This window comes from Notolabrus celidotus, chromosome 2 (genome assembly GCF_009762535.1).
Source record: "Notolabrus celidotus isolate fNotCel1 chromosome 2, fNotCel1.pri, whole genome shotgun sequence".
Taxonomy (NCBI): Eukaryota; Metazoa; Chordata; class Actinopteri; order Labriformes; family Labridae; genus Notolabrus; species Notolabrus celidotus.
In genome coordinates this window covers 38,001,618-38,029,468 of record NC_048273.1, presented here as the reverse complement: position 1 = coordinate 38,029,468, position 27,851 = coordinate 38,001,618, and the positions used below count along the sequence as shown (strand labels likewise).

At 41.6% G+C, this 27,851-nt stretch overlaps 1 protein-coding gene across 3 annotated transcripts in view; it reads left to right on the top strand.

Moving 5' to 3' along the window:
- The window catches only part of herc2 (HECT and RLD domain containing E3 ubiquitin protein ligase 2), a 78,184-nt gene that overhangs the window by 35,642 nt on the left and 14,691 nt on the right, over positions 1 to 27,851 (top strand). For all 3 annotated transcript variants that reach the window (XM_034702020.1, XM_034702019.1, XM_034702018.1), the window contains exons 45-81: positions 448 to 590; positions 2,422 to 2,689; positions 2,857 to 2,999; positions 3,130 to 3,228; positions 3,776 to 3,944; positions 4,043 to 4,168; positions 4,289 to 4,397; positions 5,525 to 5,664; positions 5,751 to 5,941; positions 6,053 to 6,158; positions 6,740 to 6,831; positions 6,925 to 7,100; positions 7,320 to 7,431; positions 7,671 to 7,752; positions 7,835 to 8,069; positions 8,264 to 8,441; positions 8,656 to 8,737; positions 8,952 to 9,123; positions 9,215 to 9,359; positions 9,807 to 10,032; positions 13,495 to 13,666; positions 16,764 to 16,950; positions 19,096 to 19,239; positions 19,327 to 19,518; positions 20,832 to 20,985; positions 21,348 to 21,455; positions 21,548 to 21,679; positions 21,872 to 22,030; positions 22,785 to 22,903; positions 23,467 to 23,592; positions 23,711 to 23,866; positions 23,966 to 24,280; positions 25,159 to 25,373; positions 25,519 to 25,696; positions 25,895 to 26,056; positions 26,828 to 26,919; positions 27,026 to 27,165. In XM_034702020.1, coding sequence (XP_034557911.1) covers positions 448 to 590; positions 2,422 to 2,689; positions 2,857 to 2,999; positions 3,130 to 3,228; positions 3,776 to 3,944; positions 4,043 to 4,168; positions 4,289 to 4,397; positions 5,525 to 5,664; positions 5,751 to 5,941; positions 6,053 to 6,158; positions 6,740 to 6,831; positions 6,925 to 7,100; positions 7,320 to 7,431; positions 7,671 to 7,752; positions 7,835 to 8,069; positions 8,264 to 8,441; positions 8,656 to 8,737; positions 8,952 to 9,123; positions 9,215 to 9,359; positions 9,807 to 10,032; positions 13,495 to 13,666; positions 16,764 to 16,950; positions 19,096 to 19,239; positions 19,327 to 19,518; positions 20,832 to 20,985; positions 21,348 to 21,455; positions 21,548 to 21,679; positions 21,872 to 22,030; positions 22,785 to 22,903; positions 23,467 to 23,592; positions 23,711 to 23,866; positions 23,966 to 24,280; positions 25,159 to 25,373; positions 25,519 to 25,696; positions 25,895 to 26,056; positions 26,828 to 26,919; positions 27,026 to 27,165 — 5,745 coding nt within the window. The remainder of the gene's footprint in view (positions 1 to 447; positions 591 to 2,421; positions 2,690 to 2,856; positions 3,000 to 3,129; positions 3,229 to 3,775; positions 3,945 to 4,042; positions 4,169 to 4,288; positions 4,398 to 5,524; positions 5,665 to 5,750; positions 5,942 to 6,052; positions 6,159 to 6,739; positions 6,832 to 6,924; positions 7,101 to 7,319; positions 7,432 to 7,670; positions 7,753 to 7,834; positions 8,070 to 8,263; positions 8,442 to 8,655; positions 8,738 to 8,951; positions 9,124 to 9,214; positions 9,360 to 9,806; positions 10,033 to 13,494; positions 13,667 to 16,763; positions 16,951 to 19,095; positions 19,240 to 19,326; positions 19,519 to 20,831; positions 20,986 to 21,347; positions 21,456 to 21,547; positions 21,680 to 21,871; positions 22,031 to 22,784; positions 22,904 to 23,466; positions 23,593 to 23,710; positions 23,867 to 23,965; positions 24,281 to 25,158; positions 25,374 to 25,518; positions 25,697 to 25,894; positions 26,057 to 26,827; positions 26,920 to 27,025; positions 27,166 to 27,851) is intronic.

Below are 27,851 nucleotides of genomic sequence, written 5' to 3'. Positions count from 1 at the left end.
ATTCATGACAAGCAAAGAAGAAGTGTTCCTCTTGATGGAAAACATGTCTAGATTTTGGAACTTCCTTCTGGAACATCTTTGAGAGATTGAAAGCATTAGAAAGGAGGTTTGATGTCTGATGTGTTGCATGACTCTCTCAAACTTGCTTAAGAGATTCATAATGAAGCCCATTGGGTGCACTGAGTGAACACGTGGTCATCATGAGCTGTGGTAACACAATAATTAAAATCTTTTGATATGGCCCGATGGCTGCTGTGTAGGAGGACATATTTTATAGCGTCTCTGATGAACCAATCTGCTTACTGTGCACTCTTTGGAGGTTTCTCCGTGACTGCGTGTGGGTGGATTGAAGTTTGGTCTAGACAAACACTTTTAGGAAGAGAACTTTGAGGCATTATTTTGACATTATCTGCTCTTCTTCATGATTATGTTTTTGTTTGTTCACAGATGATGCAGTGGTGTCATCCCCAGATGTTGGAGATTTGTCTCCTGAGGGTCCCCTACCTCCACTGATCCTTTTGCAGCAGCTGCTGTCTGCTGCCACACAGCCCTCCCCCATCAAAGCCATTTTTGACAGACAGGAGATGGAGGTGAGTTTATACATCTTTCTAATGTTGGGGGAATCCAATAATTTAGCTCCAGGTGCCGGTTTCAAAGATTTTGGGGGTCTTAATAAATGAATTTTCAAGTTTTGAATTAGCTCCTGTAGATTGCTTTAGCTAGCAGCCACAGAACAACTGAAAGGCTGCAAGGCTATCTTTGAAGGGAAAATGCAACCAATTGAATTACGTCCACCTCATTGCTGCCTCTGGCAGGCCAGGAGTGTTATTCTGTTTTTAAAGCACTTGACTATATCACAGAACAGCTTCCTAGAGATAAGCCTTCATTTAACAGAGGAGGGGTTTGTTTAATACAGAAGCAGCTGTTAACAACTTTTATCTACTCAAGCCAGCAGACTCCAATGACAAAGTCAGAAGTTTCACCTCACAGAGCACGAGGGTTGCTAATATTTAGTTTGTGGATATTTCTAAGTGGCATGAGTGTTTTGAAGGGCTAGCTTAAATCCAACACTGCACAATAACATAAACCCAGAAAGCAGATAAGGCAGTGGTAGATCCTTTTGTGAGGTGAAATTACTGTTTTTGTCAATGGAGTTTGGTGGCTTTGAGGAAAGCGATTTACAGTAATGTTAAAAAACGCATCTTACTCCTTCACAATAAGATCAATCCATTCATCCATCCATCCATCCATCCATCCATCCATCCATCCATCCTTATTTGTATAGCGCCAAATCACAACAAACGTTATCTCAAGACTCTTTTACAAACAGAGCAGGTCTAGACCACTCTATGTTAAATTATGAACAGAGACCCAACACCAAGACAGGATAAGACTCAGTCTGACCCCACCTTAATCCACCATGAGCATTGCACCTCGCAGTATTTTGCTAGTTAGAGCGGAGAGGACAAACTTCCTTTAACAGGCAGAAACCTCGAGCAGAACCAGACTCATGTTAGACAGACATCTGTCTCGACCGAGTTGGGTCTGGAAAGAAGGATAGAGGAGAATAAGAGAGAGAGGGAGCGGGGATAGTGATGAGACGAGTAGTAGTAGCTGTTGCTGCTGGAGTCCAGCACGTCCGTTCTATCAGTGCCTAGAAGAAGATATTTTACTATGCTTCTATTTATGGAGTAAATCTGCCCCAGAGGAATATGTTGCTCTGCCTCTCTTTGAGAAACTGAGTGAAGAAGTTAGGCTATCAATCGCTGCAGATGAGACCAATTTTACCATGCAATTTCGCTATTTTTTAAAAAGTCCAACTAGCACCTTCATGTCCGTTTAAGCGTCTGCTATATTTACTTTTTTTGCACTTTGTTTGCCATCATTAGCCCTTTTGTTTCTGCAGTATTCACACTCAAAATATATTTTTCCTTCTCTGCCTGCAGAGCACTGATCAGCTGTTCAGGTCTGCTGACTTCACAAGAGTTAAAAATCATGACATCAATGTTAAAATGCCTTTTATCCTGGACACAAGTGCTAAAACACAATTAGTGCAAAAAACAAATTGGTTTTCTTACGGCAAAGTAAAGCGCTGGAAAGTCTCTAAACATAGAATACACTTAAATCATGTTTTGCCCAGACTTTATTTAAAAGAGCTAAATAGCCACTAACCTAGCTACTGTGCTGATCTCTGCACGGTTTCTTAACAGAGCAGCCGGGCTGACTCTAGGTGGTACTCTTAACACTGACAAGTGCCTTGAAAAAAACTGAACTATCCCTTTCAGACCCAAAAACAAATAAGGGGGCCAACTTTATCGCTAGAATTCCTCTTTAATAAGTGTCTGCCGCATGCTTCATACATCACAGTTGGTAGAGTCAGATTAACTTAATCATTTCCTGTCCATGTCTGGTTGTTTGTAGGCTGCAGCTCTGGCAGTGTGTCAGTACCTGGCCGTAGAATCGGCCCACCCGTCCTCTCCGCTGTTTGAGGAGAGCAGCTCCAGCGAGGCCACCACGCCTGTCACAATACAGCATGTCCGACCCCCTAAACAGAAGAAACAGAAGACTTCACCCGTCCCTCCTTTACCAATCGTCCTCCAGCTCATGGAGATGGGCTTCCTGAGGAAGAACATTGAGTTTGCACTGAAGTCTCTGTCAGGAACTACAGGCAGTGCTTCTGGTGTTCCAGGTATGATTCCATGTTTCACAAACGTTCCCCCTTCTTGTTAACAACATGTCATCCCACATTCACCCTGATCAGCTGTCGTGTAGCGGTTTGTCTGCTTTATTTGGGTCAGTGTATGATTTAATGTTGGAGATGAACTCGTGGAGAGTAATTGAGCTTGTATTCATCAGGTGTTGAAGCTCTGGTGGGCTGGCTGCTGGACCATCCAGACATTCACGTCACCGAGCTGTCAGATGCCGACACCGTGTCCGATGAATACTCTGACGAGGAGGTGCTGGAGGAGCTGGAGGAGCCAGAGCCCACATTCCCCGTGGTAAATTATTTCTCTTTAAATTCTTTCATTCGATACTGAACTGAGTTACTGGTCTATCGGTCTGTGGAAGTCTCCTCATGAAATGATTAATGTGAGGCTGCGATGTGATGTTGCCTGTGTGTGTCTTCAGCCTCCAGGTGCAGTGGTGACTGAAAGCCAGACGTTTAAGAAGAGATCAGATTTCCAAAGCAACGATGATTACGCCGTGTATGTGAGAGAGAACATTCAGGTAAGAGCATCTACCACTCTTTGAATATTTAAACTGCCTCCAAGAGTATTTTTTACATCTTTTGGGACTCAATGATTTATAGATACAAACGTGTTGGAATAGTTTCAGCCCAAAAATAGGGCACCAGTTTTGCCCAGCTGGTAGAGTCTGTGTCCAATACACAGGGGCTTGTACAACCTTTTTGTTGGGTGTCATGTCTCTCTTTGGTTGTCCTTCTTATCAAAGGCATTCTATCCACTGTCCTTTCCTTTCAATAAAGGCATTAAAAGCCTTAAGAAAGACTTTTTCAGGAAAGAAGAAAACTTACTTTAATGTCATCAGACTCAGAAAAATAATCTGAGTCTATCAGTGGTAAAAACAAGAACTTGAATGCTTTGATTTGTTGCAGACATTGCAGCCATTTGAATGCTGCAGACTAGAGCATTGCAGTGAAAATGAAATCCAAACTTTTGCATCCATATGTCATTAAAAACCCAGAATATGTTTAAAAAAAACACATCAGTTGTTTTAACAGCTTCAGCCTGATGGGTCCCTCTCTTCTCTGCAGGTTGGAATGATGGTGAAGTGCTGCAGAACGTACGAGGAAGTGTATGATGGAGACGTCGGGAAAGTGATCAAGCTGGACAGAGATGGACTTCATGACCTTAATGTTCAGTGTGACTGGCAGCAGAAAGGAGGAACGTACTGGGTCCGCTACATCCACATAGAGCTGCTTGGTGAGCATGAAATGAGACTTGATGCTAATTATAAAAAGAAGAAGAGGACAGTAGATAACAGGTTTTAACACATTTTGGGTCGTTGTGTGTTTTCCCAGGATTCCCACCACAAACTTCTCCCTGTCACATAAAGATCGGTGACAAAGTGAGAGTGAAACCCACGGTCACCACGCCAAAGTACAAGTGGGGCTCGGTCACTCACAGGAGTGTGGGAGTCGTGAAAGGTAAGACTTTATATCAAGTCTGAAGTTTCTGTTGTGCTTATAACGGCAGTATTAAAACACAGCTGGATGAATGTCCTGTTTTCTTTATTTCTGAACTGATGGAGTGAAATGTTTGTTTAGCTTTCAGTGCCAATGGAAAAGACGTGATCGTGGACTTCCCTCAGCAGTCTCACTGGACCGGTCTGTTGTCTGAGATGGAACTGGTGCCCAGCGTTCACCCCGGTGTCAGGTACAGAAACAGAAACAACCACGATATCTGTCTGTACGAGAGTTCACAAACTTCTGTTTGTTTGTTTTTCTCTCTTACTTTTTCCTTCCTTTCTTGCTCTCTCTCTTTCTTTCTCCTATTTTTTTTATTCCTGTCTTCCTTTCTTGACATCTCTCTTTCTTTCTCCTTTGCTTTTTCTTTGTTTATTTCGTTCTTTCTTTCTTTCTTTCTTTCCTCGTGTCTTTCTTTTTTCTATTTTCATTCTTTCTCTCTCTTTCTTTTTTCTTTATTTTCTTAATCCCTCTGTCTTTCTTTCGATTTTTCTTTTCTCTTACTATTTTTTTTACAAGATCTTTTCTTTTTCCTCTTTCTTTTATTCTCTCTTTCTTTTCTCTTTCTTTAATTTTTTCTTTCTTTTTTCTGTATCTCTTATTCCTCTGTCTTTATATCTATATTTTTCTTTTCTGTCTTTCTTATAAGATCTTTTCTTATTCCTCTCTTTATGTTATTCTTTCCATCCTTCTCTCCCTCCTTTTCTCCTTGTCTCTTACTTCCTTTCCAGTCTCTCTCTTTCCCTGTCTCTCTCTCACACTCTTTTTCTTTCTCTTAATCTCTTTCTCTTGTTACCCCATTTTTTTCCTTTCTCCCTTCTTTCCCTCTTTCATCCCTCTGTATTTTCCTTTTCGTTGGTTGATTTGTGTCTGTTGTTATTTTTAGTGTACTGTAGAAATGATCTTGAGGTATATTTGTAACCATGTACACTATGGACTAATGGAAGAGTAGCTTCTAGCTTATGATGAAGAGAATAAACAAACAAACTAACAAAGCTTGCAGCAGGTCAACTAATAAACATCACTATTCTCTAAGCAAATAATAAAAACAGACATGTTACGGGTGATGATATTCAGAGTAAAACCTGCATTACGCAAGTGAAATCAAGAATACTCATGCAAACTGTTGAGGTAAAAGACAGCATTTATTAAAGATAGGCCTTAAAAGCTAAACATGAGCTTTCCCTTCCTCATTTAAATGTCTGTTTCCTTTAACAGCAGAGTTTGTTTAAATGCATTCACCTACCTCACAGTCCCCTCTGTCAGTGGCTTTGATGCAAATCCCACCATCTCAGTATGTTGTTGTCTTGTCCACAGGTGTGATGGCTGTCAAATGTTCCCCATAAACGGCCCCAGGTTTAAATGCAGAAACTGTGACGACTTCGACTTCTGTGAAAACTGCTTCAAGACACGCAAACACAACACCAGACATTCTTTTGGCAGAATCAACGAGCCTGGTTAGTCCCTCTTTCACACAGTTAGTGTGTACGATGCTCCCACGAGTGTGTATTTTGGTTCATGTATTTATCTTCTCCACAATTAGGCCAGTCTCCAGCTTTCTGCGGCCGCTCTGGGAAACAGCTGAAGAAGCATCACAGCAGCCAGCGCGGGATGCTGATCGACGACTGGTCTCGTGTTGTCAAGAGCCTCAATGTGTCATCGTCGGTGAACCAGGCCTCGCGCCTCATCGACTGCAGTGATCAGTGTTGGCAGTCTTCCGGATCGCAGGGAAAGGCATGAGATTGGACTGCTTTCTCTAATAAGCTGAATGATGGTCTTTTTAGTTTAGCGTCATTAAAGCGCACTGCATCGCTTGACAGGTTGTGTCATCCTGTCTTCCTGCAGCATTGGATTCGTCTCGAGCTCTTCCCAGACGTCCTCGTGCACAGACTGAAGATGGTTGTGGACCCTGCAGACAGCAGCTACATGCCCTCTCTAGTCGTGGTGTCTGGTGGGTAAAACTTCAATCACTCTTTATTTATATAGCGCCAAATCCCAACAAGTGTTCTCCTCAGACTCTTTCCAAACGCAGCAGGTCTAGACCGTACTCTCTGTTATATTATTACCAAAGACCCAACATCAAGACAGGATAAGATCCAGTTCTATCTTCCAGACAGGACTCAGTCTGATCTCATCTTAATCCACCATGAGCAGAGCACTTTGCAGCATTTAGCAAGTTACAGTGGCAAGGACAAACTTCCTTTAACAGGCAGAAACCTCCAGCAGGACCAGACTCATGTTAGACACACATCTGCTGAGACCGCGTTGGGGTTGGAATCATCAGTATTAGTATTTGGTTGCCCATTTAGGCTGCATCAACTGAAATACTTTCAGACTTTGAAACAAAAGTTTTGATACACTTTCAATCAGCATCAAGCTACACTAGCATTTAAAAAGAAATTCCCTCTGGGACATATGTTGTTATTAAAAGTTAACCTCTTGTATTTACAGCTTAGCATCGTTCTCTCTTTTTTTTTTTACGTTTTTTATTGTTTCACATTTGCTGAATTAACGTTTTTTCTTCACACACAGGTGGAAGCTCTTTGAACAACTTAATCGAGCTGAAGACCATAAACATCAATCCCACAGACACCACTGTCCTCCTGCTGAGCGACTGCACTGAGGTTTGTCAAGAAGACCTGCACATACATTAATATCATCGTATAGTCATTGTATTTATCATCTTTTCTAAAATAGCTATCGATTTCTTCTTGCAGTATCACCGGTACATCGAGGTCGCCATCAAGCAGTGTCGCAGCTCAGGTATCGACTGTAAGATTCATGGACTTGGCATCGTCGGACGCATCAGGGCAGAGGATGAAGACCTTGCTACCGTTCCTTTCTTGGCATCTGACAATGAAGAGGACGATGATGACAAAACGGCCACTGGGAGGTAATCTGGGCTAGAATGAATGTGAAACGTGTTGCTCTTTAGAAAGAGACGGACAACCTGGCAGAGGGTTTAAGTCACATTAAGAGCGTATTCATTTTATTCCCCGAAGAGCAAATTAACAGAAGAGCTATGCTAACTTGACTAAAACTAGATCTTTGATTTGAATATGTGAATACACTCCATTTTCATTTCTTTGTTGTTTTCTTTGTCTTCCGCTAGTCTTGCACGGAAGAAGTCCTCAGGACTGGAGTCTGCTGCCACCATCAGAACCAAAGTGTTCGTCTGGGGTCTGAATGACAAAGACCAGCTGGGAGGACTCAAAGGCTCTAAGGTACAACTTCTCTGTGTTCTGAATGAAATTAGCCAATTGCTAAATTAGCATTTGCTATCTGGTTCCATTGTTCCTACCTCTCACAACAAACAGTTTATAAATGATGGAGGATTTTTAAACTTTTGTAAAATCTGTTGGTAGGATGAGGAACTGAGGAGAGTAAACATGTCTTCTGTGAACTTGTGGGATACCTCAGGAGCTGCTGTGATCTGTAATCTCTTTTTTCTCTGTCGTCACAGATCAAGGTTCCCTCCTTCTCTGAAACTCTCTCTGCGCTCAATGTGGTTCAAGTGGCAGGAGGTTCAAAGAGTCTGTTTGCAGGTGAGTGATGAGTGGAAACCAGAGTTAGCGGTCTTCTTAAAGACGAGTGCATGGTTTTTGTAACTTTCCCCTGCTGTTGCAGTGACGGTGGAGGGGAAGATTTACGCGTGCGGAGAGGCCACTAACGGCAGGTTGGGCCTGGGTCTGTCCAGCGGGACCATCCCGATCCCCCGACAGATCACTGCTCTCAGTAACTACGTGGTGAAGAAGGTCGCTGTGCACTCTGGAGGGCGCCACGCCATGGCCCTGACTGTGGACGGGAAGGTGTTCTCATGGGGAGAGGGAGACGATGGCAAGCTGGGACATTTCAGCAGAATGTACGTCATCCTCCAAAACACTGCACATGTATATGTTAGAGATATAGATTATTTTTTATATCATCACTTCTAACGTTTTAAATGTTGTGTTGCTGCTTTTAAGCTGATACTTTTCAGGTACTCTCATTGACACACATTGTTGTGCTCAGCTCTGTAAAGATATAATGTAAGATATATGTGATTTTCCGTCTCAGGAACTGTGACAAACCTCGGTTAATCGAGGCACTGAAGACAAAGCGTATCCGAGACATCGCATGTGGCAGCTCTCACAGTGCAGCCATCACCTCCAGCGGGGAACTGTACAGCTGGGGTTTAGGGGAATACGGCCGCCTTGGACATGGAGACAACACTACACAGCTGAGACCCAAACTGGTGTGTGTGCATGCCCTTCCTCGCTTCTTTCTTTACTTTAAAAATTTTTGGGCCTTTAGCACAGGCAATATGGGGAAAGAATGGGGCATGGCTAGCACCAACCTTTAAGCTACTGTACCATGTGAAGAACTTTATGTGTGTCGGATGTTTTGATGCTATAAATCAATGTAACTGTAAAGTGTATAAACTGGTCGTGCACATCTTTGTCTTTCAGGTGAAAGTGCTTCTGGGACATCGTGTTATCCAGGTGGCTTGTGGGAGCAGGGATGCTCAAACTCTGGCCCTCACTGATGAAGGTACTTTCAGAAGTACTTTATTTTTTCTGTGGAGTGTTAGATTAAGAGAGTTATATTTTGTGGAAGTGTCAAATGATCCACACTACTCAGACTAGAAACACTGACAGTAAAGAATACTTCATAAATCCCTTTAAAAACACAAGTAGTTTTTTTTATTTGCCTTGACTGATCTCTTTTAGTTTCTTGTTAGTAATATTTTATTCTTTTCTGTCAGGGTTGGTGTTCTCCTGGGGTGATGGGGATTTCGGGAAGCTGGGTCGTGGAGGCAGCGAGGGCTGCAACATCCCACAGAACATAGAGAGGCTGAACGGGCAGGGCGTCTGCCAGATTGAATGTGGAGCTCAGTTCTCATTGGCCCTGACTAAATCTGGAGTTGTGTGGACCTGGTGAGATAAATGAATCATGAAACTACTTCATCAGGTTGTTCGTCTTTTAGTCGGTTCTCCAGTGATTGTTCAACGTTTGTGTTTCCAACAGGGGCAAAGGCGACTATTTCCGGTTGGGCCACGGCACTGACGTCCATGTCCGGAAACCCCAGATGGTTGAAGGACTGAGGGGGAAAAAGATTGTCCATGTGGCTGTGGGAGCGCTGCACTGTTTGGCTGTTACAGAAACAGGACAGGTTTGTTCTGACCTCCATCATCCCAGCGTTTGAAACCTGAGCACATCACTCAGGCACTCTGCACACTCACAGCCGTGGCTCTGTTCCAGCGCTGTGACTTTCCTCCCCTCTGAAGGAGTTTGTTTATTGACTGTCTCTCCACTTTTCAGGCCCCTCTGACCTTTGCTGTTACACACCTTATTCCATCTGGTATATTACCCCCTCTCAGAACAAATTTAATAATGTCAGCGCATCATTTCAATGATGAGAGGCAGCTACTCGATGTTTGACCACTTTAAGAGGTTATTAAGATGGAGTGCTTGGAGCTGTGCCTTAAGGATGTCTTCTTCTGTTTTACAGTCCTGATCATGAAGGGTCACTCACATTTCAGAAACATTAACTTACTTGTTACGTTTTAACCATACAACCTCAATAGAATCTAATCCAGGTGTTGTGCTTCTCTGTCAGGTGTACGCTTGGGGCGACAATGACCACGGCCAGCAGGGGAATGGCACCACCACAGTGAACAGGAAGCCCACCCTGGTGCAGGGTCTAGAGGGACAGAAGATCACCCGAGTGGCTTGTGGCTCCTCTCACAGCGTCGCCTGGACCACTGTGGATGTGACCACGCCCTCCGTTCATGAGCCGGTACTTTTCCAAACAGCGAGGGACTCACTTGGAGCGTCCTATTTAGGTAATCTAGTCCTTTCTTGTAGCCTAATTCTACAAAATCACCTACCATTGTTTATGTTCTACCCGACCACTAAGAAACCAAACCTCCTCATACTTTTTCATTTTGAAAGATTTGGAAATATAGGAACGTCTCTTAGAGGATGCACTTTATATATGATACAAAAAAAGAGCTGAGTAATATCAAACCTTGATGAAGACAAGGAAAAAAGATGAACTAAATTCTAAATTCTAAAGCTTGGGTTGGTAGTCACGGAAAACTAGCCTGAATTTGAATGTAGCATTTCCTCAGGACTCCGTCTAACCCCTCCCCCCTCCCCTCGGAGCTCCTCCAAAACAGCGCCCCCGCTCACATGCACGAGCGCAGCTGATTCACGAACATATGATGGTGACTGATTCAAAACCGGTCCTCGGCACATTGTTTGTGTTTTGCACTACATCAACTCATGTCTCACTCATCGGTAAGAAAACACCAAAACATTCTCATAGTGAAAGTTAAAAACACAAACAAACATGAAATGTATGCTCTACAGGAGGCGGACAGAACGGCAGGACGGGATTTGATTGGTTTCATCATTTGTCTCCTGATGACAGGGATTGGTTGGTGTTTTCCCAGGTTTACTCCAGCTGTAGATAGCAGCTTTTTTTACCTATTTTTTAAGAACACATTATGTATTGATTACCATCGGGAAAGTAAGATCATTTTAACAAGTATAACAAAAAGTGTATCTAAATCTGACTACCAACCCCAGCTTTAAAAAATCACCAGGCATGTTATATCGTACAGAAAGGAGCAAGGACATTAAGATCCAAAACAAATACTATAATTCCAAGGAAGGAAGGAAAAGGAAGTGAGAAAAGTCAATATTAATCTGTCTCTCAATCCTGCAAGAGTTCATTTTATTCCAGGAACAAGAAGAACAGCTTGAAGTCATTCATAAATCAGTTCAAAGAGTGCCTATTATTTCTCCATTTGCTGCAATGAATATGATATTCACCCTGCAAAGAAAGTGAGAGATATTAAAAGTAGGAATGAAATTAGTCCACAGTTATAACCATTTTTCTGAAAACAGAACAAAATCATTGGGGTACAGAGGATAAAAAGAAAAGTGCTTTAAAGTTTCTAACGTCTCAGGGTCAAGGTACAGAGGTCTACTTCACTTCATAAGTCCTGACAGTGAGGAGTGCTGACTCACTGTCCAATCACCAAGTGTCTGTGAGGGCTCTGATCTGGACTTTATAATGCACTTTCTTTAAGTCCAGATATGTGCAGGCTGACCTGAGGGACTTAGTCAGAATACTTTGCAAAACCTGGTGAAGGACATGATTGTCCATCCCTTCAATAAATATGACAAATGTTTGCGTATGGAAGTGGAAAAGAAAACATAGTTATATCTAAACAAAGCAAGCCTGGGGTGATGGAAAAAACACAATTCATTCTCTTAAATTTTTAAGTGACACCTCTTTGGCCCTTTGTGTGTCCTTTACTATTCAATATTTGCTAAAGCTTTGTATTCAGATTTGTGCCCCTCTGACTCCTGATAGTCTGCTTAAATGAAGAGACACTAATGCCAGATTTACAAGTACATATCAGAGGCTTTTTACATGTTATTCAAAGGCACATTTTCTCTCTCCAGGCAGCATGTGATGTCATGATCGTGTGCCCCTTTCCTCACATTTACGCCCTCTTAATCCCTCACACACCACACATGCTCTGCACGCCTGACGTCATTGAAGTCAGTGCTGAGGCTTAGGGTGGGATGGGGAAGGGGCCATATGGCTTTCTCAGAGTCTCACATGTCGTATGAGGATTGTCCACAAGAGTGAGCTGGTCTGCTGTCACTCTGCTTAAAACGACACTTCTGACCTTTATTAAAAAAAAAAAAAAAAAGCCTCCTGGGGGAAATGTTTGAATGATTATTCAAACTTTAAATTACCATCATGTATAATATATCAGCTAAAGCACAGTTTTAACTTTAGAGTTAGCATATTTTCGTATTTTGTGTTCTTTGATTTGAACATTTGGTATCAACCACTCCTTTTGCTGTTTTATTTTCATGCATAATGAATGAAGTTTGTTTGTTTGCAATCAGCTCATCATGTTCCCTCAGTGTCTGCACTCAATATTGTGTTTCTTAAATGTAGTATTTTTTTAACCTCTTTCTCAGTCATGTTTGTTGTGGGCCAAACTTTACATTTATTCTCATGTCAATTAATACGACAAAGGCAGATGATCCGCAGCTGACTGAGTAATCTTTATTGGGAGGAACATGAAAATGCACAGATGATGCAAAATCAAAAACATGCTGCATAACGCTAAACAAACAGCAAACACACTGCAAATACAGAGATGATGAAAAAATAAAAACAAACAAAACCAGAAAACAGTTTAAAAATAAAAAAGCTGCAAGACTTCACAACAGAAGTTCTTTCCCCATTTGTTTGTGCTGCACTCAAGCAGCTTATTTATTAACGGAACAGAGACACAGTTCTCCTTAGAATTTGCATCATTTCAGAATTTGCATCACGTTTGTCCTGATGAAGATCAGTCAGACTGTTCCAGATCGTCTGCCCTTGTCCTCCATCGTAAATTAATGCCAGGAAATAGTGAAATGTCCTGTCCACAACTCAAAGATATTGAATCATTGACATGAAAAACAACAATATTTGGACTTCAGAAGTTGAAATCAGATTAGTTTTGCCCCTTGAAAAATAACTTAAACCAGGGAATCAGATTAGTTTAGAAATCCACTCCTTCATGACTATTTTTGCAGCTTCACAGGTTACCTTCACATGAGATCTGTGTTCAAGTTATTCAAATAAGAACTACAGAGGTCAAGAATTCTCCATGGATGCAAATAAAAACATTAAAGCACAAATCTCTTAGAAAACTAAACATGTAGTTAATCTTGTGATCATTGAGAGCTTCCCCTAAAAGTTTCTCTCACACCTACGAAAATAAGATCATTGATTTCTCTCTATATTTTAATGTTATTGAGGTTAGATGTTTTTGTTGATGAATACACAAAGTTTACAACAAATGTATGAATTGTTTTCTGAAAGGACATAATGAAAATACAAACTAAGCAGAAATATAAAATCCTCCTGAGAGCGTCCTCGAGTGTATACCTCTGAAGTTTGATAAATATTGTTGCAGTTCTAAACAACCTTTGGTTAAGAGCAGCAGAAGCAGAAGACGTCAGCTCTATGAAGGAAACTGCATCAGTAAGGCTCGTTTCCTACAGAGCTGCAGAAGTGTTACAGTTTATGTTCTGTAGATCGAGGACGTTTTACTTTTGCATGTCTAGACGTCTGCTGCAGTAACTTTTCTTTTAGAGAAGTTGGACTCAAACAGACCGTCTGAATCTGTCGGCACTCACTCCAGGTTTTGATGCTTGGAGCTAGTTAAGTGTGCTTCCCATCAGTGACAGCGTGTCTCTTTGTTTTGGTGTTTTGCTCTCTGCAGGCGTTCAGTCCGACAGTGACTCATCAGCGGTGAGCAACAAGATGAGCGGGCAGAGCAGCGTGAAGCCTAATCGACCCTCGCTGGCCAAGATTCTGCTCAGTCTGGACGGAAACTTGGCCAAACAACAAGCTCTGTCCCACGTTCTATCAGCCCTGCAAATCATGTATGCAAGGTAAGGTCTGAAGTGAACTCTCATGGTGGGTCAGAAGATAAACAATACAACATGTTACACCAATACAAGAGGCTCAAGTCTGGATACAGACTTTTGTCCCATTTCATCTTCCTCTCTGTTTTCTCTGAATATTTATGACTATTCTATGCTTTCAATGCTCAAATACAAAGCAGTTCTAGATAGATTGAACGACATGTTTGGAAAAGTCATCAAATAAATGAATAGATACATTTAGCAAGATATATTCAAAAGTGGAGTAGACACAATAACAAAATCAGGTGAGGTTTTTAGGACATTTTTTCCATGTCATATTTTTAAAAAAGATTAGAGTCAGGATAGTTTTGTGAAGTTAAAGTGCTCCAATCATCTTGATTGTTTGGTGTAAAGTGGTCAAAAAGCTTTACATCAGTCTTTTTCTCAACTTGACTGCTTTAAAATCAAATGTTTGAAACTATCAAAAGTTTAACGTAAATAATTAGTGTAAACACATCAGTAACAAGCAGCCTGTGCACCAAACAGAAAGCTGCAAACAGGGAGGGAACTCTGTGGAGGGAGCAGACAGCTACCTCCTGAAAGAACTGTTGTTATCATGTCCTGACTTTGATGCCAAAGTCGGTAGTATGCTCACCAAAGACACAGTGTGAGGAAGGAAACGCCTCTTTGGCAGCCTGGTTGCTCCTGATGCTCAGCTGACTAAAATCAAAGCTTCAAACGGAGCAGATGACGCCAAAATCTGCTTCTGGTTCTGCTCCAATGTTTGTTTGGCTTCTTGTTCATTTCCACCAGGTGCATAATGAGAAATAAACTGACAAACAATCTAATGATAGCCTTGTAGATAGTAACCTTATACTTGTTATTGTAAATGGACTGCAGCAGGTGTGTAGCACTTGAGGTGCTTTTTAACTACATGTCACATTCACACGCTGATGACAGAGGATGTAATGTTAAGGCCAACACTGCCTCTCAGTACTGATATAAAACATGGACACACTGTATCACAGCACTGACTTTGCCTTTTGGAGCATCTTGGGGTTCAGTGTGTCACCTAAGGATGCTTCAATATTTAGAAGGAAGAAGAAAGGAAGATTACACTCCAGAGTTCAACATGCTACACATGCAGAGGCTGAAACAAAGACATACGCTTGAGGCTGATTTATACTTCTGTGTCTCCACTACGCAGCAGGGGCTGCTGTAGTGACATGAGCACCACATACTTGTGCGTCGATGTGTCCGTGTTGCACAGCAATTCTCCGCCGAAACGCTTGGGGGCAGTGTGGTCTCTCTGATAGCCGGTCGCCTGTTTCCGGTCTCTGTTTACTTTTCCACAGAGATTCAGAGCGTGTTATGTTAATCTACAGCTGATACATGTTGCTGTTTATCATACAGACATGATTACATGAAGAACAGAGAGGAGGAGATGAAATACACGGACGATGAACGGGGGTCCCGGAAGTGCTTTAACAGCGGGAAATACAATGCCGCCGAACTGACCAATCACAGGACTTGTGATCGGCGTCGATTTTACGCGTAGTTACCATAGACTGTAAATAAAAATGGACAGCGTTGCTCCGCCTCTTCCCGTTGTACGGTTCTGAAGCCAAAAAATCCCTCTCCTGGGCGCAGCCATTGTGCAGCCAGAGCCTGTGAAGCCACTGTAATAAGCTCCACCCTACAGCGTGACGTCACAAGACGCTGTGTGTCCTTTGAAATTTCCCTCTATGGCGGCTGTGAATCAAAGGAAACCCGGAAGTAAAACCCCGTTTTTTAAACTCTAATAACTAACGAAAAATAAACTTTTCAGGAAAAAGAGGCCTTGAACACAAAACACTCAAATACTAACTACATATCACCACAGCATACGGATTTGAGATACATTCGTACGACGTGTATTTCTTTTTTAAAGTTTGAGACAGATTTTTTTGACCTATACTGCAGCCAGCCACCAGGGGGCAGTCACACTGCTGAAAGCCTCACCACCAGCCACCGGAACCTCTCCCTTGGTAGTTACCATAGGGTAGTTACATTTTGGAGGAGTTGCACGTCAGCTACGTGCGTAGGCCTATGCGTAGGTACGGGAGCTACGTGGACCCCCGGCGTAGGCTACGCCATCCATTCGATGCAGAAGTATAAATCAGCCTTAACAGAGAGATGTCAGAGTGAAGGTGCTTGCACATGGATGAGTGCCCCAAGCAGTTGTGGGTTCGATGCCTTACTCCGGAAGTGAACTGGCACCCCTCCAGCTATTAGCCCATAGTCCAAACTTGGTACCAAGAATTGGACCACATCCCGAGCCAAGTCCCTACAGACTTAGCTACTGCCGCCTTCATGATGCACTGCAGGAGTTGGGGATAAACCTTCTGTTTTAGAGAAAACCCACTGCACCACTGAGCCACAGCTGCACCAGTTTTAATTTTAGTAGCTTCTGATCTTTCTAGTGATTTTAATATGAAACAATATCTTGTGTTTGCATGATCCTAAAGTCAATGAAAATTTTAGATGAGGAAGTGTGTCTGCCTTTATTTTTATAGAAAAGTTCTCTGTAGACTTTGGTTATTAAGTGAATATATTAGGATACTAATTGGAAAAGTGCTGTTTACATAAAGATAAGATAAGATATTACTTTATTGATCCCCGGGAGGAATTTGGCTCTTGCAGCAACCCAGAAATAAGTAAAATCAAGAATACGTTTAAATAAGTAAAATAAGTACAAACAAAAATAGATAAATAAAGATAGAATAAGAATTTAAGATATATACAAATGTTACAAATGATGTAAATAGTGGTAATTACAGGCAGTGTTAAAAAAACATTGTGTTAAAACAAGATGAAGTGTCTGAATTAGAGGGAAGCCCTTTAAAGTTTGAGCTTTGATCATAATCAGTTAAATCTTTGAATCAGAATAACTGAATAATCACATAATAAGCATCGTGTTTGTTTGTCAGCACTAAAATCTTAATTATACACTTCAGTCTAACACTGATTGGCCTCCTGCTGTGAATTTTGAAGGGGAAAGTCTGAACTCTAAATATTTGAATCATTTGGCTGGAAAGTGTCATTAGTTCGTCTTATTGTTGACGAGTCATGTTCTCTCCCACAGAGATGCGGTGGTCGGAGCTCTGATGCCAGCCAGCATGATCCTGCCAGCCGAGTGTCCTTCCAGCTCTCCTGTCCCCCCGTCAGACTCCTCGTCCTCGTCCAGCGTGAGTGATGAAGAAGGTCCTCCTGTCCTGCCTGAAGCTGAGGAGCGAGTCAGTCCTAATCCCTGGCAGGACAAGAAGGGAGAGGTGAGGAAGACAGATTCAGAATGACTTTAATTTACAAACTCAAAGTCGCTCTGTGAAAAACTTTAAGTTATAAAGGGCTGCCCCCGCTGCATTTGTGCTGATCTACTCTGAATTTATGCAAAGTGAGTTTTTTTTTTCATATCCACCAGGTGTGTAGATGCAGCCATCAGCAAACTATATTTGGGTCTAAGTCAGGAACACCAGAATCCCTCTCAGGGCTTTGATTATAATTACAACAACGTTTTCTACGATGATTTTCTCCTTGTTCCTCGACTCTTTGAGTTGAAACTCTCTACATGAGCAGTTAGTCTGTCAGAAATACATCAGAAGAGCAACTCTTGCTCACATTTTTAAGTAAAGAAGTTACTCTGCAGCATTTGTGCTCTCTCATAAACGAGTATTATTTCTCCCATTAGCAGGATGAAGTGTTTTGAGTTACTTTCCTGAGAAGTATGACGAGAAATTGAACTTCTAAAGCTCACTGGCTCTGCTCACTGCTCTATTACTCCCCTGCTAAAACCAACTGCTCATAAAAATGCAGAGAATGACTCCTCTCTTGTCTAACAAGAATCCATTGTGAAGCAGAGAAATGACTGCAGGACGTTCTATTTCTTCAAATAGCTTTAATACGATGTAAAATGAACTGTAGGCTCATTTCAATGATGAAAATTGCTCAGGTTTACAGGCAGCATCATTCCCTTTGAAGGCTGTCTGAGTATAGCAGCCCAGCCTCGATGTCCTCACTCACACACTCACTGACTTACGTTCCCACAAAGTCTGTGAGGTCTAAGGGTTGTTCCGCTGTCAGATCACATAGAGTGTCGGGGATCTCTTTCAGACTTTTTGAGCACCCTTTCTGTAAGTTCACATCTACCAAATCAGTATTCATTGCATAGTGACATGAAACATGGGATACTCAGGGGATGCCTGCAAGCATGGAAGTGTAAATGAATGCCATAACAAGTAAATAGAAAATGAGACAGACTAAACACAAAGCAGGGAGGGTGGAAAGTTTTTTTGAAGCAACATTGATGCTTAAAAAAGATGTTTGCCTGTAAGTATAAATATATAAATCAGCCTTAATCCATCTATATTTTGTAGTTAAGCTGTTTCAACAAAGTCAGTCCCTGAAGCTCTGGTCTTGAGGAAAGTAAAAAAACGTAAATGAAAACCTCTAATGCCGCTAAGGTAAACAACCAAGACACAGTGTGGTCAGGGTTAGACGAGAAGCTGCAAAGTGATGTCCCGTTTGTATGTTTACCATTTTTAGCCCTTGCAGCCTCATTCACTCTCATCCCTTTTGATGTGATGTTGATAAAGTCCTTAAAGTAAAACTTGTTCAGTGACAGACTTCTCCACCCGCAGTGTCTCACAGAGAGATACTGCAGGTCTTTTCTTCCTGCAGTGGTCAGACTCTATAACCAATAATATATATTTATATATATATATGTTGTAGATATGCTTATTTTTTACCTCTTTAATTTTAATTTTAATTGCTAATACATTTTTAATAATTGTTACTTTATAGGCTCTTGTTTGCTTTATATATATCTTTTTTGCACTGTCTACTTGCTACTGTGACACTTGAATTTCCCTGTGGGACGAGTAAAGGACTTTATTATCTTATCTTATTTTAAAGGGCTCAGGGCTTAGGGTTTAGGGTTTAGGATGGACATTAAGAATCAGCCAATAGGGTTAGGAAATGTAGAGTGTAGAAAGACAAACTCTAACCCTGCCTCTCTTTAGCTGTCCTACAAATTAAAAGGAAATGTTCTTAGAAAATGAATTATTGGTCTAAAGCTTCTGTTTGCATCTTTTAAATCCACATGACTTTATTTTGAATTCCCCCAAATCATAATATCAGTTTACTGTTTGTTCGCTACTTGCCTTGTTTAATGCCACATGAGCTTTAGAGTTTGTTATTTGATGCTACAGATACATAGAATTTGTGATGGTAAATGTTTCATAGATGAAATGCAAAGGCCGAGGATAACACTTAATCTTGAACTGAGTTCTGGAATAAGACAGAAGAAATTGTACTTCAAATCTTCATAATCATCAGCTTGTTTGTTTCTTATCGTGATGTAACTTTATTGTGATTCTTTCGTGTGTGTTTCTGTGTGTGTGTGTGTGTGTTTTGAGAAGGCTCCTTCATCAGAGGAAGCCCTCACCCCGTCCTCAGCCATGACTCCGTCTGCCTCTGGTGCCTCGTCTCGTCCTTTCATCCCCGTCACTGACGACCCTGGAGCAGCCAGCATCATCGCTGAAACCATGACCAAGACTAAAGAGGTGAGGCGACCTGAGCATGTGTGTTTGAGAATCTATTAACCCCAGACATAGGGAGCTAACTCAGCTGTGTCCTCTGTTCATCCTCAGGACTCTGAGAGCCAGAGTAAGGTGGTTGGGCCGGAGCCTCAGTACCTCGACGAGTTCACTAGTTTGCTCGTGCCGGATGATACACGCGTGATGGTCGACCTGCTCAAACTGGCCGTGTCCTGCCGCTCAGGAGATAAAGGCAAAGAGGTTCTGTCTGCGGTGCTGTCGGGCATGGGGACAGCTTATCCTCAGGTAATTTAATGATGCCATAACTGCTGTGTGTTTAACCTTATAAGAATGACTCTTCACGGGCAGCAGCAGAACATCTGTGTTTACATTTATCTAAACATAAAAGGTGTAATAGCGAGAGTCTTTTCCTACAGAAAGTGAAGGATTCCATCTCATCATGATATGATTAAGATTTTTGACATCACTTTCCTCGATGCAGTCTGAACGGTGCAGCAGTGAACACACATCTGCAGCTGAAGAGAAATCATTTTTACATATTCGTCTCTAAAATGAAAACATGAATATTTAAAGCATTACCTGCATAACCTGAATAATTTAAAGCATTTGCAGATGTTGAGGTTATACAAAATTGTAAAGTTATTCCAAAGTATTGCATCGTAAGCAGAAACACTAACAATAATAATAATAATAATAATAACGACTTTATGTATATAAGACCTTTAAAAGAAAAGGTTTACAAAGTGCTTTGACAAACAAAGCATGGTTCGAATAATAAAGTAAACTGTTTGACAGACAGGGAGGAGGAACAATTCAAAACAGAATACAACACAAGAGGTTAAAAAGAATACACATGATTTAAACAGAATGAAGTGATGTGACAATAGACCAATAAATCATTGTTCCAGAGGTTTTTCAAGGATAAAGAAATATAAATAAATAAATAAATAGAAACGGATAAGTAAATAAAAGCATTAAAAGGACAATAAAAGAGGCTTTCAGAATGAGAGGACAACATCACCTCGAGAACATTTGAAAGAATTAGGAACTTTAAGATAATAAATGAAAAATTTGTTTTAAATTAAAACAATAAATAATCAAGTCAAATAATCGAATCGAAACAATTAATTAGTTGGATAAAAACTAAAAATAATAATAAAATGGAAGTAAAAACACTTGAATATTTATTTAGATTAAACTATGAGCAGCCTTTGTGCTCTAACTTTATTCATGAGCACCTTCAGAAACACATTTTTCAAAGTGCTTTGACAAACAAAGCAAATGCAGGGACTCTGTTTGGTCTAAAATATTCAATGTTTGTTCTGTTGTCTTTCAAAGAGTGGTCCAGAAAATTCAACAAAACTGCAAGAACGCAAACAATTGTCCATAACTACAGATTTATAGATTACACTCCATTGCACACAAACATAATAACTGTTTATTGACTTACATCACCTTTGAGCTTTTTTCTGCAGCATCTAAAAAATGACAATTGATAAAATCACAATCATCAAAAATACAACAGATGACGCTGCCAGGAGACTCAAAAAGGAATCAGGTGGTAATACTTGGCGTTTTGTCGTCTCTGTGGTGTACAGGTTGCCGACATGCTGCTGGAGTTGTGTGTCACTGAGCTGGAGGACGTCGCCACAGACTCGCAGAGCGGCCGTTTGTCCTCCCAGCCGGTCGTTGTGGAGAGCAGCCATCCGTACACAGACGACACCTCCACCAGTGGGACTGTGAAGATCCCGGGTATGCAGGGGAAATGGAGGGATGATTGTTTCATGCAAATTTGTTTTAAATGTTTTAGCCTGTTTTTTAGTGTCTTTTTTTAATATACACTGTTGAGCTGCTGCAAAAAACAGTATTTCATTTCACTACGTATGGAAATACTAGAGGAAATGACAATAAAGTGAATCTTGAATCTTGAACTCAGATGATCAGGATATATTTTATGTATATCCATATGGGTTGTTAGCACTTTGTACAGTTTTGATATGATAGTTTACATGAAGCTTAAAAAACACATTTAAGTTAGACAGAGGTAAATGGAAAATGTAGGTTCAGCAACAGATCGTTTTCATTACATGTCTTTCTTCAATTTGCTTCTGTAGGTGCCGAAGGTCTGAGGATAGAGTTTGACCGACAGTGTTCAACTGAGAGACGCCATGACCCGTTAACAATCATGGACGGAGCAAACAGGATCGTGTCCGTCAGATCAGGTAATGAAAGAAAAAACTCTTTTAATAAAGTTTCATGAAACGTACTCGAACAAATCAGAAATGAATGTGCCTGCATATCATTTATGTTTCAGGTCGGGAGTGGTCCGACTGGTCCAGTGAACTAAGGATCCCAGGAGATGAGCTGAAGTGGAAATTCACCAGTGACGGCTCTGTGAACGGCTGGGGCTGGCGCTTCACTGTCTACCCCATCATGCCTGCTGCTGGTGAGCTCAGTTAAAACATACAACCAAGTGCTGACAGCGGTTTTGTCTCCTGATTAAACAACTTAAGCTAATCCAACATTTGAACCAGATTTTGTATATTTCACAAATTAATAAAAGTGCAGGGTGTATTTCTAAAATCACTCTAAGGCTGTCTGAGCTTGTGACACTGATCCCTTTCTCGTCTCTCCTCAGGTCCCAAAGACTTGCTGTCTGATCGCTGTATCCTCTCCTGCCCCTCTATGGACTTGGTGACCTGTCTGCTGGACTTCAGGCTAAACTTCGCCTCCAACAGGAGCATCGTGCCTCGTCTGGCCGCCTCCCTGGCTGCTTGTGCCCAGCTCAGCGCACTAGGTCCAGTATACTTGCTGTGATTCAACATGTGAAGCCTTTACCGTAGTCCAGATAAATGCAGAATACTGAAAGCACACTGAATTCTTTATCACAGCAAATTTTTATTGTGCCCACATTCCTCCTGAGGGTTAACATTAACAACAGTATTTCTGACTTTTGATTCTGAATGTTTAATCACAGAAACTTTTTGCATGCATTAAGCTCTAGTGTTTTAATCAACTTTAATCCTTCATGTCCTGTTGGTTGCTTGAGGCAGAGTCCAGTAAAGTCATGTCTGTTTGAAGGCTGATTGTCAAATACATTAATATGGGGAATAGCTGTTCAAGGTGTGGATGCAGGACAAAATACAGCAGCTGTCACTTTTAACTCATTTGCTCATGACATTTGGACATCCAGCAGATTTTTTAGTTCATACAAATACAATAGAAGAATATATGTGATATTATTTTAACTGTCAAAAACAAGTAATATGGCTTGTTTTTCTACTAAGATGCATTTATCAGAAGTCAAGCTATGTCACTTTCTGGTTGTGTAAAGAAATGTTTTAGGGTCCTGCACCCTGATTGGCTCTCTTCTGAGCAACATCTAACTCTTCTACATCCTCTCGTTATATCTTTGTCTGCATTAGCATGTTTTAGCATTAGCATGTTTTGCAGCACTTTACAATGACTGGTCAGTTTGCCTTGAGTGTGCCTGCACCTTAACTGTCATAGATAATTGTTTCATAAATGTTTTTATGTTGTGTTCTGTGCAGCTGCCGGACACAGGATGTGGGCTCTGCAGAGACTACGTAAGCTCTTGACCACGGAGTACGGTCAGTCCATCAACATAAACCGGCTGCTGGGCGACAACGAGGGCGAGGCTCGCTCCATGGTGAGAACAGAACAGAGTGATCGAACACATGATACAGCTGAGATTAAAGATCCTGTGAGGAACTTTCAGAAAGTGTGGATTTTGGCGCCCTCTGTGGGCAAAGTGGTATCTCTCATCTCTGTTATAACAAATAATAATCTCATACTGCTTTCTTTTAATGGTCACATTTTTTACTGTGAGTCTTTGCTGTGTCTGAAGCGACATTATTATTCATTTCTGCCTGTTTTGTAATCTTTACAGGAGTTTTATGTACTTAGATTTGACATGAAATGAGAGTTAACACATTTTTACTGAGGTTTATGTCATTATTATGCAGTTACACATCAATGACGGTTGTTTATATTGTAGTATTTTGTTTAATATGTTAAAATCAAACATAATCTCCCAAAAAATATACCCTTAAACATTTTCTTTGCAAACCTGAGTTTTTAATTAATTATTATAATAATTGTATTATTATGTTTTGCGGAATACTTGTGAAATTCATCCTAGCTGCTAAGCCTCTTTTAAATCCAACTATAATAAATAAAGATGTAATTGATTGGTGATATATTTCCTTTCAGAGTTTCACAGGCAGTGCGCTGGCCGCCCTTGTGAAGGGGCTTCCAGAGGCTCTTCAGAGGCAGTACGAGTACGAGGACCCCATCGTCAGAGGAGGCAAGCAGCTGCTTCACAGTCCATTTTTCAAGGTATGCTCTAAAGTTTCCTCAGCAGCTAAACGGCAGCACAGGTCAAGAGTTTATTGATTTTTGTATTGATCATCACAAACAGTTTTCTCCCGGAGACTCATTTTAAAATTCTGTACAGGTCTTGGTTGCTCTTGCTTGCGACCTGGAGCTCGATACCTTACCGTGCTGTGCTGAAACACATAAGTGGGCCTGGTTCCGCCGATACTGCACCGCCTCCAGAGTTGCTGTGGCTCTAGACAAGAGGACTGCCCTGCCAAGACCCTTCCTGGATGAGGTGAGTGAACCAGGCTGTTGTGCACTTGACTTCTCTTTACCACAGTTTAACCTGGCAATGTTTCAATCACTCCTGCATCACTCCTCTCTTCCTTTTAAGGTTACAAAGAAAATCAGAGAGCTCATGGCCGACCACGAGAGCATGAATAGCCTCCATGAGAGTCACGACTTGTTCAGGCGGGAGCATGACGAGCAGCTTGTTCAGTGGATGAACCGCCGACCTGACGACTGGACCCTTTCTGCCGGGGGGAGCGGCACCATCTACGGCTGGGGCCACAACCACAGAGGACAGCTGGGGGGCATCGAGGGGGCAAAAGTGAAAGTGCCCACCCCTACTGAGACCCTCGCAACACTGCGGCCCGTGCAGCTCATTGGTGGGGAGCAGACTCTGTTTGCTGTCACTGCAGATGGAAAGGTCAGTCCAACTTTCTGTCTTCACCATGCTCTTCATACTGTTTTAGTATCAAACACCTGCGTAGGATTCACACTGGCATTTACACACTGTAGTAAGGGAAGCAGTCCAAACACACAGAGGAGCTTCCTGGTAGCTTGTAGCTTCACATTTTGAGACAACATAAATGGTTGATGACAGAGAAACAAAAGAAACAAGCTCCACAAAACTGATAATACTGCTGTGGCAACACATTGTCTTCTTCCTGAGGCTTGATTTTCCAAAACAGGAAAGCCCTAAACTGAGCTAAAAACCCAACTAAGTCGGTCTCAGAGTCCAGAGAATGCTCCAATAAAATTAGCACATCTCACACGTCTTCATCAGAATATTCAAATATATGAGGCCTAATTTGTGTTCTTAAAATGTAACATGGTTTTAAATGATTGGCTTTATTGCTGCATGTGTCTGTTTTCTGCTTCCTGTGACTGACAGACTTCATATTGTGGTTAATTTTATAACGTGATTCATCCATAATTCCCTGTAAACTAGTCCTTTGTTATACTGTCAGTAATTTGCACACACATCTAAACATTGTCCCTGAATAATAAAGACTAATATCAAATCAGGAATATTGTCCTTGACTGACTTACTGACTAGTCTAAATGTTGGAAAACACTCAAAGAGAGCTGGTCCAGACCGTACTCTTTGCTGTATTATTTACAGAAACCTAACACTAGTTCACCAGGAACAACACTTGGCAACATTTGTCAACAGAGGAGAGAAAAAGTTCCCTCTTGACAGGCAGAAAATTCAAGCTGCACCAGACACCAGAATCACGACAATCCAAATCAGAACAACCAGAATCAGAATTGTCACACTAATTTATGTGTCTGGATCCTCAGTTGTACGCTACAGGATATGGAGCTGGAGGCAGACTTGGTATCGGAGGCACAGAGTCCGTGTCCACCCCAACCCTACTGGAGTCCATCCAGCATGTCTTCATCAGGAAAGTGGCAGTGAACTCTGGAGGGAAGCACTGCCTGGCTCTGTCCTCTGAGGGGGAAGTCTACTCGTGGGGAGAGGCTGAGGATGGGAAACTCGGCCATGGGAACAGAAGGTCTGAATTGAATCCAATATAACACTTCAGTGCACCTTAAACTCTCAGATCATAACACATACTGTTAATTCAAACTCAAGTCACTGTAAGAATCAAAGATTAAAGCGTGAGTTTCTGCTCTGTCTGTGACTCAACTTGACTTCAGCCCCTGCGATCGTCCTCGTGTAATTGAGTCCCTAAGGGGAGTGGAAGTGGTGGATATCGCAGCTGGAGGGGCTCACAGTGCCTGCATCACTGCCAGCGGCGAGCTCTTCACTTGGGGCAAAGGTCGCTACGGGCGGCTGGGCCATGGGGACAGCGAGGACCAGCTCAAGCCAAAGCTGGTCAGTGATCATTTAGCTCTCACTCTGTCTCTCTAGAGTTCAGCCGAGGTTTGTGAGCACACTGAAAAGGCTCAGCGTGTTTCAGTGACATGTGTTCCTGTCAGGAATCAAACAGTTAACTCTGCCTCACTCCGACAAGGCTTCCCAGATAATCACAGCCACGCAAAGCTGATGTTAGTGTCTCTGTGGTTTTTCCAGGTGGATGCACTGCAGGGTCACAGGGTTATTGATGTGGCCTGCGGGAGCGGGGACGCCCAGACTCTGTGTCTAACAGATGATGACATGGTCTGGTCCTGGGGAGACGGGGACTATGGCAAATTGGGCCGGGGAGGCAGTGATGGCTGCAAAATCCCCATGAAGGTAAGGCAATTTACACCGCAGTGTGCACTGGAGGTCAGCAGAAGCATCACTTTATACTTGAGACTTCTCTCCCCAGAGATCAGAGTGTGCTGGAAAATACAAACTAGAAGCAGCTTTCTTCTTTCTTTCTTAAGACTAAATGCTCCATCTTTTTCTTTAAACGTAGATTAATTAAGCACTGATAACTTTGTTCTTCTGCAGTCTGTGTTTTCTTTCCTTTTCTTTTGGTTTTCACAGGTTTTTTTAAAGCTCCTGTGAGGAATTTTGGATGCTTATGAAACAGACTGAAATGAATACTGATGCCTCTTTATGACTTTTAAAAGCAAAGGGTACTATCAGCAACAGGACTAATGTTTTTTATGTTTGAATCATCAGTGCCTTGAACCACTTCCTCAGGATAGTTGTCAGATGAGACGATTTACAGCCTGCTGAAGAAACACGTTTTTACATTTTCTTTTGCAAAAATCTCAATGAGTGATACGTTTGACTGTTGAAAAAAAGCAGGTTGAGATTTTTTTGTCAGAAAATGGTACTTACACTTGTGCAGGACAAAAGAAGATGTACCGGTTTGTCCACAAGGGGGCGCCAAAATCAACACAAACAGAAAGTTCCTTACAGGAGCTTTAACATTTAATTTGAAACAGAGATTGAACCTTGGTGAATAGCACGACTCAAATCTTGTGTTTGGAGTTTTTAATCCCTTATGAAACATGTTTTGTATTTTTTATTCAGGTCCATGAGATGACTTGTGAATTTTGTCTTTGTTTTCAGATCGACTCTCTCACCGGTCTCGGAGTCGTCAAAGTGGAGTGCGGCTCTCAGTTCTCTGTGGCTCTAACAAAGTCTGGAGCCGTGTACACCTGGTACGTACAGCACAGCGCAGAGTACATCTGTCATGGCCTCACTGATGCTTCACTGCTTGTAGAGATAAAACGGCTCAGCTGTGTTTGTGTATCCCGTCACTCTCAGGGGGAAAGGAGACTATCATCGGCTGGGCCACGGCTCAGACGACCACGTTCGCAGACCCAGGCAGGTTCAGGGGCTGCATGGGAAGAAGGTCATCGCCATTGCTACGGGATCACTGCACTGTGTGTGCTGCACAGAGGATGGTACGATTAAATGAGCATCCTTTATTTCTAAATATTCCCCACATATGACAGAAAGGTTGTTAATAAGGATGCACAAATATCGACTAAGCATCAATATCACTATATTTAAATCAATATGATGATCAGATATAAACTGGCCACTCCAGCTGGTAGATGCAAAATGATTGTTGTTAGCGGACATCTGCTATCAGGTGATAATTTGGCATTCATTGATTATAGTAGCTGATAAACGTGTGTTGGGTTGCCTCGACTTATTGATAGCAAGCTTGAAAGCTCTGTGTTCAACTCTACTGTAAGGTTCATGCTTCTGGAAACACAAAAAAAGTATTTTGCATAAAAGAAACAAACATTTGAGACATTTTTTCACTGCTTTTCTAACTATGAGTGTGTTTAATTCTAATGTACTGAATATACATCAGTATGTACACATATGTACAGTTAGTGATTTTAAAGCAGCTCAAGACACCTTTGATTCGAGTAATTCTTTGATAGATAATCTTTTTATGTGCAAAAAGGTTAAACTAAAGGTTGTTTTGTAAACTGTACAGTTGACTTAGTGCTCAGTCAAAGCTGGTGTGAATGACTATTGCACGGTTCACTAATGTTTTTATAATGAAGTCTAATTCAGTCCGGTCGCCCAGATGGGGAATGAATGACAACGGAATTATAGAAAGCAACAACAATCA